This window comes from Falco peregrinus, chromosome 4 (assembly GCF_023634155.1).
Source record: "Falco peregrinus isolate bFalPer1 chromosome 4, bFalPer1.pri, whole genome shotgun sequence".
Lineage (NCBI taxonomy): Eukaryota > Metazoa > Chordata > Aves > Falconiformes > Falconidae > Falco > Falco peregrinus.
The window spans coordinates 118,464,072-118,480,711 of record NC_073724.1 but is presented as its reverse complement, the minus strand read 5'-3'; the positions used below and the strand labels follow the sequence as shown (position 1 = coordinate 118,480,711).

At 43.6% G+C, this 16,640-nt stretch overlaps 1 protein-coding gene across 4 annotated transcripts in view; it reads right to left on the bottom strand.

Moving 5' to 3' along the window:
* The window catches only part of GUCY2F (guanylate cyclase 2F, retinal), a 53,955-nt gene extending 44,270 nt beyond the window's left edge, over window positions 1-9,685 (bottom strand). For 3 of the 4 annotated variants that reach the window (XM_027777894.2, XM_027777896.2, XM_027777897.2), the window contains exons 1-4: window positions 9,219-9,685; window positions 7,482-8,284; window positions 5,445-5,746; window positions 3,548-3,902 (exon numbers count right to left, since the gene is read on the bottom strand). In XM_027777894.2, coding sequence (XP_027633695.2) covers window positions 3,548-3,902; window positions 5,445-5,746; window positions 7,482-8,220 — 1,396 coding nt within the window. In that variant the 5' untranslated portion in view covers window positions 8,221-8,284; window positions 9,219-9,685. The remainder of the gene's footprint in view (window positions 1-3,547; window positions 3,903-5,444; window positions 5,747-7,481; window positions 8,285-9,218) is intronic. The other variant, XM_027777895.2, reaches the window with a different exon arrangement.
* Window positions 9,686-16,640: the final 6,955 nt, after the last annotated feature.

Here is a 16,640-nt window from a genome sequence, read left to right as displayed (position 1 = left end):
GAGCAGCCTGGGCTGGGGGGTGGTTGGACCAGATGATCTTGAAGGGTTCCTTCCAACTCGAACTGGTCTATGATTCTATGATACTAATTAAAGATGTCCCTAACCATGGTGGTGTGTCTGTACCTGGTTATCTTTGAAGATCCCATCCAACCCCAACCATTCTGTGATTCTACGAAACTGTGTTGCTATATTAGAAGTCACTCTACTTTCATGCTCCAGTCTTGTATTATCCCTGTGTACTTCCACTTGAAAAGAAATCTGGCCACAGTAGAATAGATACTTTACACCCATTTCTCCACCTCACAGACAATGTAGATGCAGACCAAGGTTTCACTTCATCAATGGGTAAAGGAGACACAGCCAGCTTTCTCCAGGAGGTGGTCAACTTTAACACAGGGACAAACAAGACCACACCAAGCTGGCCTGAAGGGCACAGTTTGCTCTTCATGCACAAAGTCAGAGTGTTGTGGTCCCCACAAGAGCAGGTAACAGCCACCTAACGTTCATCCCCAGGAGGAAAGGGAGCTGCCAAAGATGTGCTCCCCTCCAGAAGGACAGGTGTGAGTGTGAAGCCAGAACACATCCAATAAAGGTCTTGCATAACGCTAAATCCATGGAAAAGGAGGGACTGGATCAGCTTAGAGGCAGACTTGCAGGAGACCTAGTGCTCTGGGGTTGTGGTCATCTTCTAGGAGACTTGTTACTAAAGAGTGAATGAGCTCTGAATAGCCCAGTCACAGTAGCATGATTTGGTTTTCTGGCTGGGCAAAGGGTCAAATGCCTTCTGGACAAACAAGTGATGAAGTGTAGGGGTATGAGTGTCCCATGTCAACCTCTGCATGGCCTGCTAACATTTTCAGAAAGGATCTGCAACGCAGACCACAATGTGGTAGGAATAATGTGGAGTTTGTTAATGCTCTCTTCTGTATTCAGTCAGGGTTTTTTTGCTGGTTGTGTCTCCTAAGCTTCCCCAGGTAACCCCCAGAGACACTGCTCTCTAAACAAATCTCCTTTGAGAAAGAGTCAGAGAAATTATTTTGCTTATTACCATTGTGTATTACAACCCACAAGTGCTTGGCCACACTTTAAAGGACTCTAAGGCAACACGGTACTTGAAAGGCAGTGTAGAAAGCCAAGGAATAGCCAAGGATCTCTCCCTGATCATGTCCTTTGCTGAAGTAGGGGCACAGTTACACATCATAACATGAGGACTCTTTCACAGCTGGAAAACATTCGAAGTCCATCCAATTTCATTCACAGAAGCAGCATCTGATAAGCTGAGGGTGAGAGCTGGTTGGAACACAACATTCACAAGGGTAAACAAGAGACAGTAAAAGGACAAGAGAAGTAAAAAATAAACACCCAGATAAACAAACCCTAAGGAACAGGAGATAGCAAAGGCAATACCAAAGACCAGAGAGTTCATGGCAATGATGGATGGGCCATTGCAGTGACCATGCAAAGCCTTGAGGAAGCTCAACCAGAACTTTACAACTAATCAGAAGTGAAAGCAAGGTTATCATGGGCTCATGGGAAAGAGCAAACTTACAGGATACTTGAGGGAATTTGTGGGATTGTGTTAAACTCATTAGGGGATGTTTTAAGAGGACTGTGAGAGTATGTGAAAGTTCTTATGGAATGTTTAGAGGAAAGGACAAAAACGGGGAAAGGGAGGGATGGGGATGTTTAAGTGCGGGGTACTGGAGAGGATGGGGATGCTGGTCACATGTAAGAATGTTGTGCATTTTTCCAGCCAAACCCTGCACCTGGTCATCACAGTCTGTACTACCCTCTTCTTCCCTGTTCCTAATTTTTTACCTGGGAGTGTGCTCTCTGCCTGTGTGTGACATTTGTAGTCTTCAACCTAAGCAACAAGTAAGATAAGTCCTGGAGCCAGCTACACATGAAAGGCCACAGATGTGGAGACGTCCGCTTGCACAAACCACCGGGTTTGATAGCTGGCTTTTTTGTTTTGTTTAAGTTTTTTTGGGTTTGCTTTTTTTTTTTTTTCTTTCTTTTTTTTTTTTTTTTTCTTGGGGAATTACAGGTTTGGACCATCTACCAGAGGATGAATTTGTATGTGTGTAGGAGTTGGGGTGGTGAGATCTGGCAGCAAGTCTGTGGCACGATCTAGTGATGCATAAGAATGGGATCTGGCCATTTGTGTTGTCCATGTCTTGGCAATGCTGGTTGTGGGTGCTGGTGCCTGTATGTGTTACACCGTCGGTGACTGGCTCTGTCTGCAGGGCGTGTGTGTGCGCACGTACATGTACTGGGAGCACCTGCTCACCCTGCTCCCGGTGGATATGGGGTCAGGAACCACAGCAGCCCGGCAGCATCACATCCAGCCCCCCCTCCAACCCTGACTCCATACAAAAGCCAGACTGAGACCTGGATTTAATTCTAGTCATAAAATTCAGTCTCTGAAACATTAGGAATAATAATAAATTACTATTTCACTGACAAATGCCTAGAGCTTTATGCTTTTGTAAAGGTGTGAACATAAAACCTGATCTCTCTCAAAATCAGTGGGATTTTTCCATAGACTGCAATGGGATGCTAAATTGCTATGCTGTTCCTAGTGGCAGTGCAAAATTAGATACATGGTAGCGTTATATTTGTCTTTTCTGTAGCTTGCCAGCTGCTGTAAGATCAGTATATCTCCAGTTTTTATGGAGTGACACTGATTTAAACCAGCTATGGCTGAGCCAAGGGGAATGTTTTTCTCAGCTGCTGAATGAAATATTCTGTAGATGTGGTTAATTTTGTCTGTTTAAGTCATATCCTGGAGCAGTAGGAGTAAATGCTTAGTATTATAAGTAAATATGTCAAGTGGCAGCTAAGTATCGTACCCTGAGATTTTGGCTTCCCTGTGGACTTCAAAACTGCACCACAGTTGCCTCAAATTAAAAACAATAAGTAAAACTAGGGCCCAGACTCACAAACCTAGGAAGCAGCACGGATACCTCTGCCCCTAAGTCTTCGATTACCACCGGTGTTGTTTACAGTAACTCATTATTTTGCGTAATGATTACAATCTGTTCTTGCTGAGGTGAGCTGTGATGATCCCTAAAGCTGCATAGCTAACTGGGTAAAGAAGCTGGGGTTAACTAGGAGAGATCGTGAGAGCATCTGCTGTTGTGCAGCTCTTCTAGGCTGTCCTCCATGCAAATCCTCTTAGTGCCTTGTCCCCAGAAGGACGGGGACACAGTGCTGGGTGGAGCCTCTGACATCACTTGGTTGCTGTCAAAATAGGCAGATGTTGACTGTCAGACCTGGAAAACCCTTCCCAGCACACAACAGTGGCAACAACCTTATTGAGCTAAGAAGCAATAAAAGAGTCTTGTGGATCAATAGTGGGATCTCTGCATAGGACTCCCATTATGAACAGCATGATGACTGGTTATCTATATATTCATTTCTTGAGTTTAGACTTTTCTCTGTGGGGAGCTCTAACTTAAAGGAGCAATCACCTGGGGTAAAAGAAAAGATAAAAGAAAGATGCAGCATGGACCCAACACCATTTGACCCTGTTTTTCTGTCTTACCTGCAGTGCAGGGAATATCTGGGTCAAACCAGCAGCTGGAGTCTGGCTTGGGTGGAACTCCACTGGGAAAGTGGATAGCCCGGTTTAGGGATTCCACAGAGCCTGAAGACATGTCCAGCAAGTGGGTTGGGAAGAGCTGGTTCCCATGACCATCTGTGTCTAGTATCACGTAGTTGCTCAGCCCCTTCCCATGGTTGTCTGTCTCTACCCGGTGACTAAATCCAGGGAAACTGAAGTTTTTTGTGTGCCCAGCTATGTTAGCTCCTGAGACTCCAGCTCCTTTCCTCCGAGCACTGTCTATAGCCATCGCCATGAAGTATATAGCGTCATAGATTGTTCCAAAGAGTGGAGAAACCTAAAAACACGGGAGAAATTCAGGTCAAGATAGACTATTTCCAACCTCCGGTTTGAGATTTTTGGCAAAAAAGTGTCCCACTGGCTAAGCTGTAAACTCAATATTGAGACACCTGAGCGTTAAGGCCCACAGAGTAATGGTTTTGAAGAATCTTAGGTTGAAGGTAGCTCTGGATTGGCCCAATATATGCATGACTTTGAATATATGTCTTTTCTTATGGTTGCTGCCCAAAATAGAACTTGAAAATATTGCTTTATCATGGGAAGAGCCAAGACTCTGAGCCTGATGTGCAGCTGGCATTTTATCACAACTTGCCTCAAAGCACTGTGCTAAAACATCTTCCACAATCGATCAAAATCAAAGGCTTGCCTCCCAACACAGGTGGGAAAAAAGTGTCATGCCCAAAGGATCAGTCCCCTCTGTCAGAACATTGTTTGTTCCTAAGATGTAAAAATCACAAAGCAGAGCCACAGCAAACTTGTTCTCTGGAGTACCAGAATTTTTTCTCCTTGCATTCCTCCCTTCCATACCATACTTGATTTAGGAACCTGTAACTTTTGCCTCCCCTAAAACCACACACAGTGGCTTTTGCAATCACATGTCTATTCACAGTTGGTAGGTGAAGTGAGAGTATAGCCATATACCTGTGATAAAATCAAGAGTGCTATTGGGAGCCATAGAATTTGATATGTGTGATGAGATTCATTGATCAGATGTAGACACCTTCAGTGAAGAACCCTACCGTTAATGTAGGCAACCTGCGTTCTCATTATAGCGAAGGGAAAGAAATGAAAGCTTTCAAGGCTTGATTCATCTCCGCCTAAAGCAGACATCCGTGTAGATCTGATAAATCGTGCCTTAAAAGTACTTAAACTTTTTTGAAAGACCATAGTGAGATTGGAAGATTGACTCAGCTGAATCCTGCTTCACAGTGTGACTGATTCCCCAATTCTTCTTGTAATGTCTACAAGATAGCAACCAACTTGGGGTTTTTTTATGGGCTACTGGTGAAATTTAGATAATTGTGCTGACAAAGAGTAACTTTGAATATAATGCTAAGTAGAATGAGGCAGCAAAGATCCTAAGCATTTCCCTCTAGAAGCATCCAGTATTTTGTTTGCCTGTTGCACCCCCACCCCCCCACCCCACCCCCCCACCCCCCAATTCTAAGGCATGTGGACATCTTATTTTGGTGCTTTACAAACTCCATGGAATTTATCTGCCTTAGGAGACACCTCTTCAGCTTGTGCCTGCTGCTGTTAGCACATAGCAAATCAAATCTGAGAGCCTCAGTGACAACCCCATTCTCTTGAATTCCCAGCATGGCCTTGCAGTTGAACCAACTGAGTTAGATTGCCCAGCATCCAGGAGAAATATTCTTTCCAAACATATGCAGGCCACATCTAACTTTCACTTTACCTTTCTCAAAACAAAAGCATGCAGTCTGGGTTGTCTCTCCTCTGTGCTTTCTCTATAACTATTGCTTGTCCCATGGCTCCTGTTGCCAGGTCCCAGAAAAAATCTAAGAGAAAGAATATTTACCTGGGTGGCTTCCAATTCTCTGCTTATTTCGTCACTTTCTTTAGCTTCCCTGAATGCATCATAGAAAGTGCTTTCTCCAGGCTCCAGTGTGATAGTCAGCACAGCATCGTATGCTTCCTGGAGCTTGCTGTCATTATCAAAGACACTGAATGAGTTGTTTCTGTAAGGAAGACTGTACAGTAAAGTGTCATATGGAACAAAGACGTATCTTCCATCTGCTAGTCCCATTTCCAGAGCTTTTGTGAGTAAGATGGCTTGTTCCTTCCCTCCAATGAGCACAGAATGCATGCACAGGAGTATAACTGAAACACAAGGGTTGCAGGCAGCATTGGCAATCTGTTTGGATTTTCAACACAAAATATCCCCCCCACCCCCGCACCCACAATTAAAGAGCTGTCTGAACTGCTGTTTCAGGTCAGACCCTAATGGTCCCCCACCAATGCTATATGCTGAGGAAGCTGGAAGCTACACTAATTTTGTTCAGCCTTTGAAGGTCTGCAACGTCTAGCAAAGATGGCTGTAAGCATTACCCATTACCCATTCCTGGAGCTATACAGAAGGAGGAACGGAGAGAAGTTATGACAAAAGTAAGACATGAGCTAACATGATGGGTAGTTGTGGTCATTGCTGTCACTGACTGACTGACATGAGCTTTCCGTCTGTGTGCCCTGAGCTGACAGACACCACAGTCATTAGCAGTGCCCAAGCTCCACCCATTCACCCTGTCATCATATCTGCAGATTTTAGGTTGGGCACCGTGTTGTGTTTCAACATCTGGTCTGTGCTAGGCCATCCCACAGTCTGTCTTTGCCTGCAAAATGCCATGCAGCCGATGTCCCCATGTCTGGTGGTGGGAGATCTGAAATACATGTGTAACTGTTTAACAGGCTTTTGATGGTGCTCACTGACCTTTCATGAAAGGAAGCACTCCTGATCTTCCATCCAAGACAGTATTTCAAAACTCAGTCAGTGAGAAAAGCAAAGTAGGGCAATGATAGGAAAGAAAATTCCAAAGGAGACCTGCCAGCTACTAAACCAGGAGGGAGCAGGATCTCTAGAGTAGCTGTGGTGTCTCCTTAGAAGTATACTTGGCAAAGTAGAAGCTGAAGTGAACAATAGCATTTTCAGGCTGCTGAATTACAGGAAAGAAAAGGGTACTTCTAGGCAGTGATCATCCCATACTATAGCAGAGGGCTTAAGCTGGTGAGGTGAATCATGTTTGAAGAGGGATTGGTTCTCTCCATTGGTTGTGAAAGGAGCCCATCAACTCTTAACTCACATAGAGAGCTGTGATGGTAATGAGATGAATCAGCCCAAGGCAGCTTTGGTCTCGAGCATTGATTTGAGCACTGATAAAACTCCAAGTTAGACAGCCCCTTGCTACCCTTGTTACTCTTTGACACAGAAGTCAAAGTCTTAGCTAAAATGCATCCTCATCTGGATCCACAGTGTTGACTGCAGAGGTGTATGTTCAGGATCAGAGCTCCATCACAGACTTCCTAACAAGGCTCTGAACCAGGAAAACATGACTTTTTTTCCTGCATTTTCTCAAAAGAAAAAGGATCATTCTTTACTACGCCCTGTACATCGACAAGGGCCCTTCTGCTGTTTTAGTATGTGGTGCGTAACACTGGATTTCACTTCTGATGCCTTCAATGAACACAGGTAGCAAGGACACAGCATCAAAGCGTGAGATTTTTGATAACCATAAATATAAAACCTTCATATAAACCCCTCTTTAGATTTGACAGGGTCAAGCACAGACACCCGCCTACTAAATATTATTGTTTCGGAGAAGCTGGACCCAGTCTTTCCCATTGTAAAAGGCTGTTTTGCCTTATCTCCATTACATACAAAATGCCCAGCATTTTTTTACGTGAAGCCCTGGATCCATTAAGGCCAGAGACAAAATTCTGTTTGACTTAAATGACTTCAAAATTCCGTTCTCTAAGCTATGCCCATTGCATAACAATGCAGTCCTGCCCTGGAGAAAATAAAATCAAAATTAAATAAGGTAATGAGACTCAAAGCACTTACTTCTAATGTCACCAACTCCTTTAATCTCATTCCAGGTGTCTTCAATGCCTTTTTCCCCTTTATGGATGGATGTAACAATGCGTACAGGAAGCCCCTGGCTCCTGAGTGCACTCGCTAACTTGTTGGCTGTGTCCATCCAAATATCCTCGTTGGAAGCGATGATGCCAACACGAGCCCAGTTAAAGTACTTCATTATTGTAAACAAAACTCGGGTTGGAGAGGGCAGGGTTCTTGCAAATGTAGGGTGGTGGATGGTGGAATCCAGTTTATAATTGACACACATCCATGAGAAGATGGCTTTATTCCAGTTTTCCCCCAAAAGTGTAGCCACCTCACAGAATCCAGGGTTCAGAGGGCCTATGAAAGCTGAGTAAAGCTTTCCAAAGCCAATGAATCTAACCAGAGCTCTTGATGTCTCACATTCTTCTTCTAAAACCACATAATCCAGCCTGTGACCAAGATCTAGAGAAGGATCTTTGCTTATTCGTCCCACTGCTAACCTGGCAGCCACGTGGGGAAAGGCTTTGGAAAAGAAGGGGTCACAGTTCCAGGGTCCAAGCAGTCCAATTTTAAAAACAGAACAATGTGCTGGAGAGCAAAGTAGGTTTATTCCCAAGAGCAGCCACCAGAGAGCCTGGAAAAATGTCTTGAATACGTTTCCCTTGTTGAACTGATACAATCTAATGTGCCTTGACAGCACCCAGAAGAAGCTGTTAGGGCACAGCAGGAGAAATGACATTGTTTTACAGGTGGGTAGATCTGTGCTGAGTTCTTCAGGAAGCCAGGCAGTGCATTACCAGCTGCTGGAAGAAAAGTAGATTACATTTGTCTTCCCATTACATGTATTTGTCCAGCGCGTGTAGATATAGCTGAGTCAGCCCAAATTACACAAGAGTTCTCAGGGCGCGAGTCTTATGAGCTGCCAAAACCCTGCACAGGCATGTGGACAGGCACCACACAAGCCACTGTCACCACACAGACGAGCGTCCAACCAGGTCAGATGTACCATAGCCCTTAAATGCACACTTATATAGACATTTTAAAATGCTTTGCAATGTATTCTGAAACCCAGCAATGAAGATTTGAGTCTGCCTGCAGCAGTAAACGCAAACTATCGATACACAATGTTTCAGCTTCTTCAGAAGGATAATTCCCAAATCACACAGAAAACCACGCATATAAGAAAACAGAAAGGTGAAATGTATTAAACCGGTAACTTTTGCCAATCCAAAATCCTCAGTGAGTTTTGAATATGAATCAGAACCCATACAAACATAAATGTACATACACATGCACACACACATATAGAGACCCATATATACATACACTTAGAGATATGTAAGTATGTGCATATGATTTTAAAACTTTCTGGAAAGGTTTTTCAAGGACAACTCATAGCAGAGTCTCTTGAACCTGACAAAATGCAAGGTGGATAAACAGGTAATTACAAAATGAGGAGGAAGGAGGATTACGGTTTGAATTTAGATAAAAAACTATTAAATAACTGTCAGAGCAAAAGCTTTGTGTTCACTCTTGGCTTAAAATATTCTTGGTTAAAAGCTAGGAGCCATAGGGGTTTTTTTGGGAATAACAACCTCGCCCTTCACAGCCAGGCACAGAAATCGCAAACCCACAACAGTCCGCCCGCCGTCTGCAGTGTCACCCTGTGGCGTATAAAACTGGCTGATTCAAGCAAGTTTGTGCTCTAAAAATAGCAGCCCCATTACACCAGCTTACCTGTTCATTACTGAAGAAGTATTTTTATCCTGGATCCTCAGCCACCGAGACATGCAATGCAGAGCACCGCAGTGCAGTGTGTGTGCTGTAAATGTACCCACTGGTCCTCTAGCCTGATGGAGAGAGACCTCCAGAAGGAGCCACCCACCAGCACAGCAGCTTCTCACTGGTGGCAGTCGCTATCCTTGAACATGGATCCCGCCTCAAGGACAGGCAATGCATGGTAAACCTCCCCTGTAAGCGTGCCTGGGTGCCCACCTCCTTCAACTTCTTGCTTGCATGGGCCTCTCCAACTGGGCGAGTGCTCTGAGACCCTCCACACTGTATCAAAAGCTTCCCATGTCCCTTTTGGTGAAGGCCATCCTTCTCCAGGGTTTCATGACTTGGTGTACATTCCCCCAAGCCTTTACTTCCTCGATGAAGGCCTTGCAGAGTTCCAAGGCTGTCTTGCTCTGAACTGCTTCAGTGCAGAGACATACTCATATCTAATTTAGTAATTGTAGGGATGGCATCTTAAAGCTCTGCCCTTGGATTAGTGGGATTTAGCTCCTAGGATCTGCCCCTGCAGAACAGCTCCTTAAGTCTCCCTGCACCACAGCAGGGATAGCTCCTCTTCTGCCCTGTAAGCAGCAGTGACAAGAGCTATTTTAGGTCTGAGGTAAGCAGAACATTTGATTTTGGGCTTTACCATCCTGCTGATGCATTACATTCTTCTTTTCCCCATTTCTTTCTTGTACCCATCATGATGCACACAGAGCTTTCTACACTTGCATCAAAGTCTTCTTGGTTATTTGTCTGAGCCCTCTAGATATCTCCCTGCAGCTGAGCCCTCCAATAACCCTCCCTGCAATCCCAGATAGCTTCCTTCCCCAGTGAACCTGGCAATACAACTGTCATCCTGGAAAGACCTTGAATGTCTCATGCCTGTCCTAGCTAGGAAGCCCCTTGCAATAATTTAGCTGAGGTCACAGGACCTTGTGGTCTAGAGGGTCTTGTGGTCTAGCTTGTGGTCTAGAGGGAGCCATTTGTAATTCAACCTTTTAGTGGTATTAACTTCAAATACATCATATAAATTTTACATATCTCATTGGTGTGTGTTCAGGAGCAGTTCTTAATGACTAATGATTGAGGGAAGCCACAATCCACTTCAGATGCAGTGGAGAGAGCAGCTCTCCAGTCATTTCATTCATTCCCTCCTATTCATTCATCTCCTTGTGTGGCCCAGACCTGGGAATGTTTCTGGACACGTGCTTCATTGAAGATGGGTATAACTCAAGACAGTTATCAAGAATTACCAAATAGCTTTGCATTTGGAAAGTGCCTAAAGGACACACTAAGGTCAAGCTTAAACTAAGAACACTGCTGTGTATGCTACTAGTGCATTAGGTCTGGACACCAGGTTTTAATCAAAGAATGAAATTAAATAAAGTTTTTGAAGGTAGGAATCTGATTTTTTTTAACTGAACTTAAAAGTTTGATTTATCCATATACAAATATACCTACATATCTATCCTTATGTCATATGCTCACTGCTATCTTGGTTTTTTCAGTGTTGGCAATGGTGCTGCAGAGTTAATTCCGCTCAGGGTTAGGAGTCTCAAAATCTCCAGGAGCAGCTGCAAAACTCCAATGACATACTTCTAGGGGAGTTAGTGTTAGTTCTCTAGCTAGTGTTCATAGCACTCAAATCTCCTATGTTGAAAAAAATGTGGGTCAGGCACCCAACAATGAAAGATTAAAAACCAATTGACTTGGAGGTCAATTACTCTGACCCTCAACAAGTTATATTTTCCCACAGCCGAAGTGGTTGAAACCTTTATGACATTCCCCCTCTTCTTCTGCTTCTTGTCTGCCAGTGAAAGACAAGACGCTCCTGCAAACAGGTAATAACAGTGGCAGGAATCCACCCTCCACAGGAAAATCTGCTTATCCCAAATAGCTCTGCCACAGCTGTCCCATGTTTACAGTATCCAGAACTGGGGATAACACACTTACTTTTGCAAAACAAGCTCAGGTGCTGGCACTACCTGATTTGCCTCACAAATAAACAAAGGAAGTAAATCAAGCAGCTGAGGAAAAAAAAAAAAAAAGTGTTTTTCAGATCATTTATCTGGCTGGAATTAACATTAAGATTCAAAACCTTGTGAATGTCTCCGAACCTGTTTGTTTTTTCTCACGTCTTAAACTCATCATTACTGCAACAACCACATCACAGAGCAAGGATTTCTTTGTAATGCTGCGTTATTTGCCCACCATCAGATCAATTCCCAACACTCCGCCACACTCACTGAAGTGAGCGAGAGATGTGCTCGTCTGTACAGAACATTTCCCATGGGAAGGTTAAGCCACAGCTGTATCGCTTTGCTTTAAATTTTCAGAGCAGAAGAGGGTGCTCTAATCTCTCGGTCTGACCTCCCACGTCAGCCTGGCCAAACCGCCTCCCAGGAGCTGCTGCTGCTCTCAGCTCTTCAAGCATCCTGGAAATAAAATACATTTTGTAATGAATTATACCAGAGGGCACTGCTGAATAAAGCTGATTTCCCTGGAAACCCTCCGCAGCCAGCAGCCAGCGAAAAGGCTTGGCTCCTCTTCTGACTCTCTCTGCAGAAAAGTCTCGTATCTCCACCGATTATAGAGAAAAACGAGGGAGAGCAGCATGGTAACACTGGCATTAGCCTTTCTTCTCGTCCTCTGAGCCTTAATTAAAAGCTCCAGCCTTAGAGGATCTACCAGGGTCCCATGTCTATTATTCCAACTGTTAATTACCCTCAACACTAAAAATACCCACTTAACATCTAGTGTGCCTGTCTTCAGCTTCCTGCAACCGGCTCTTACTCTGCCTTTGCCTGAGGATCAAAAAAGCAGGAATCACAATGAATATCACCTCCCTGTAGACATTTGCACACCATAATTAGCTCACATCCTAGTCATCCTCTGAGTAAAATAAACAACTCCTTAAGGCTTTTGCCATAGAGCATGCTTTCAGGATTTTATCCTTGCGAGGCTCTTGACATTCATTTTTAGTTTTCCTTCTTTTTGCTAAATTTAAAAGAGTACCCATTAGTGAGCCTTACTCCTTAATGCTGAATATAGAGGTGATGGCATCTTCTATCACCTATTTGATTTTTCTACACTTTAATTCTATAGCTTAGATGATCACAGTTGCAGCATCACTGTTTTCAGGCCCATCTCTGCTTTCTTTAATGCAAGTATCTGTCTTGGAAGTGTGGTGTGAATTCTTTGTCCCCAGCTGTGTACAAACCCGTCTGGTTTTAGTTTAGTGGATACTTTTCAAGTACATCCATTTAATGAGACGTCCAGACCAATACGCAAGTTTTATGAATAATGATTTTACTGTTTCTTCCAGATAATATAACATAGTTATTGAACCACACCAGAAAAAAATGAGATCCCAGAGGGTCCATTAGAAAACACTACCAAAGGAGGCTCCTCATCTACTATTTTATTTCAAAATACCAATTAATAATTTTTTATTTTCTTTATGACATGGACACACTGACTATTTAGCACTAATTTTCTCTCTCAGTATCACTTTTCAGCAGGATGACAACTCATCGGCATTTAAGAAAACAACATCACCACTTGAATTTACATGCCAGACTTGACTCAATCAAAAAAATTATGTAAAGTCAGACTGACAAGATCTATTATTGTTCCAGCCTCACTGCCTGACATTATTGAACCTCTATCCTTTAATTCTTTACAAGTTCCTCTTCATTTTGTCCTTTCCATGACTTTGAGTTGGCTTGATGTCAATCCAATCTGGCATCAGCTTCTTGGCCATGCAGCATAGGAAGGGTGTGATGTTCCATGGTTTTGGTGGGGCTGTTTTTGGGGGAGGGAGTCTCCTGCTGCATCTTATTGCCCTGTTTTCAAGTTGCCGTTTGGCCTGTGAAATCTGTTTTTCTCCAGTTTATCTGGTTTGCATCAGAGCAGCTCTATGTCAGCCCTGAAGAGTCCTGTAGAGTCAAGTTCAAGTAAGTCCACTTCTTTCCCAAAATGGCAAGATTTATTTGATTTTCTTGGAAGCTGATGTTGTAGCCTATGAGATCTGAAGTCTCTGGCCCTGGCATTAGCGTCATATATGACATTGCAGGTAGTTTGGATAGTCAATATTAGAGCCGGCAGGAAATAGTTTCATAGCACTGGATGAGGTTTTTATACATGTATTTATTTAGGCATCAAAACCTGACTGTTTAATTTGACAGCCTTGTCTCCGTAAGCTCGTTATATAGCAATACATAGAGAAATGGCCCTCCTCCAGGGGACATTTCCAGACCTCTTACAATCCAGCTATGATTCAACCTAAGAAGTTGCTACTGTTCATCATTCTCTTTACATGAGGCTTAGAAAGGCTGGACTTTTAATGAGCAAGTTAAAGCCAGGTGCTGAAGGAGATGGCGTGTCTCGTGGTGTTAACCGAAAAAGCATTTGCCCAACGTGCCTAAAATGTTTTTCTTGAAATATGTCAGATTCAAAAAACTCTCAGACATATCTGGATCTATGTCTGGAGACCTTAGAAATTTCCAGGTGTCTTATCGGGGAATAAAGCTATCAAGAAGGTCTGTCTCATAGGCAGGGAAGCCGAAAGTGGATGAGTGTTTGATACATGCTTTGCAAGCCTGGCCCGCATAGAAAAGCCTGGAAACCAGCCACAGCAGCTCAGTGACAATGACGATTTCATTGATGGCCTTAACAGAAAACCTGAGGGGAATAGCAAACCCACCCAGCACTTGTAAAGTTCAGGAAGCTTGTAGCTCCTTGGACAGTTAAAAAATAAATCACTTCATCGCAGGATGGCGAAAAAAAAAAAACCAAAATAAAATAAAATATCGCAGTAAATCTTCTGGCAGACAAAGAATGATGGGATCTGGCCAACTCTGTTCACAGTGAATGGTAACAAGGCTTCCAAATGCGTCAGTGGACTCATGAATGGCTGGCTGACGTCTTGCATGATGTCTTACCCTGTGCTATGTTGCAAACTTTCCCGCAACCACATAACCTCGCTAGAGCATTCATCCGATCCTGCCAGATCTGATAAATGGTGTTTATCCCTAAAATAAAGCTTGAACATGCCACTGAGTTGCATTTTCTTTACACCAAGGCTTTACAACCCCCATGGAGGAAATAATCCCAGAACATCTTCTGTCCCAGTAGGTCTCTCCTAGCCTCTGGCATCTTTGGCAGCTTGAAGAAAATAGCCAGTTTTGCAACCTTATCTAAATGTCTGAGCCTTCAAACGTATACTGGAGGGACTTTAACTTGGATACTGAGCCACAGCACAGTCCATACAGTGCTGGCGTTCTGTCTTCCTCTAGCTCTCACCTTGCCTATCACAGCATATACCTTTGTGCCCCATTATTAGGCTACCCAAACTTCTAGACAGTATTTGGTGGTAGAACAGCATCATTAGCATCATTTAAAGGTTTAGAAACTGAGGACATAAAAAGTTTAGCTGTCTAGCCCAAGCTGCATAGGAAATGCATATACTAGACCCAAAGCTTTATGTTCTTTTTAGTGTGGCATGAAACAAGACCCAAGAAGTATGTTGCCTCTGTTGTAACTGTAGACTACTGTACCATGTAGGACTTAGGCCAGCATTTTCAAGACAAAGTCTCTGCACGACCTGCCAGATGTTACACAGAAGACCATACAGGAGCAGAGAAAGAAGCCACCCCAAGCTGAGCTGCATGTCCATGCAGCCCTAAATCACTTCTCTGAGAGCATCTCAGCTCCCTGACACCCAGCTTCTACTGCAGAAGAGCTCTCCTGCCGCAACACACTTTATTAATTTATCAGCAGCATAAGAAATAATTTCTTATATCCCTATTTTCTAACACCACTTCACCCATAATGAGGAGTTACAGAAAACAAATAAATTAATTAACTAATTAATTAATATGAAGCATGAGTTAGGGATGAACTTTCCTGGGTAGGTGGAAGTTCTTAGCAAGCAGCAGCCTCCAGCAACTTGATGGCTTCATCTCTCCTGCTTCAGTTACAAACATACATATTTATATATGTATATATATAGTCAGTGTTTATATATTTTTTTTTCTCTGGCGATGTCTGGCAGCTGCTTTGCATTGCAGCATAGCAGGGGAGTCACCGCCTGGCTGCAGTCTGGCTCCGCTGACTCCCTGCAAAGCCCTCTCCCATGGAAAGCCCATGGTCTGCCCAAGCTTCCCACTAATCCTCTCTGTCCCCACAGCAATGGGCAAGTGCCTGCTCAATTCACTGGAAAGTAACTGGCCCTATTTCCCTATTTCAGCCTGGCAGAAAGGCTCATCTGTTAGCATTTAAAGCCTTTCTGAGGACCCTCTCTGAAGGAAATAATTTGATTTCACTGCATTTCCAGAGCCTGCACAAAACTTAACGAGCATCACTGTCCCCAGTTTCAGAGCACACCTACTTTTTAGTGCTCTTTAATTGTCATTCATAAAGACAACCCTTGAGATGACTGTTTCCAAGGGACATTCGAAGCACACGGACTGTTGCAGATGGTTGTTTTGTAGTGCCGCTCAAATTCAGTTAACTCAGCTAGAGTGAAACATCTGCTAAACACATGCTTTAACTCTTCAGTAAAGCTAAGACCAGAGATAACAGAGAAAAACACCCTCAATGTCTCTTTTTCTTTGCCTCCTGGGGGTATAGAAACAGTCAGTCTTAACTGCCACCCAGCCATCAAATAACCAGCAATACCTGCAATTAAATAACCACAGAAGGGGTGGGTGTGTGTAAAATAATCAATTGCTCTTATCTATCTTCATGCCAACCATATGATTTGTATTATTTTTTTTTAAGGAATTACAATGTAATGAAGATGTTGACAGAAACAAGACAAAGGATAAAACCCAGTGCAATCATTGCCGTATTTCAAACTTGGAGTCTGCAGGAGTCCCAAACAAGCCCCCAGATATTAATCCCTTCATCTGAAACACGCACACCCAGGCTAACACCTCGCTAAGTCCCCATTATCTGTTGCTGCACAGCATGGTACGTTACAGCAGGGCAAGTGCTGCATGCCCTCAGAGAGACGGAGAGAAAAAACAGATCAAAACTACTGGTGAAAATAAGCACTGACCCAGAATACAGCCAGGCATTTTTATATAGCAGCAGCCTGCTGTGTCCTGGTACAGCTTTTTTTCAGGGTGGCCATCACGAAGGGTCCCTTCCAGAGCAGTGAAAGAAATAAACAGCATGCTCTTCATGGAAAAGCAAATCCTTCAGAGAAATTTAACTTTCAAAGAGCATCTGTGGCTGAAAAGCCGGAGCATCGGCAGCTGGGAATCAGCACGGCATCACTGCAGTTCATGGGGCAGCTTATTTCAGCTGGGATGAACAGAGGAAGAGTCCCAAGAGCTGTAGCTCAGCTCTACTGGTGCCCATTTAAGGGAATTG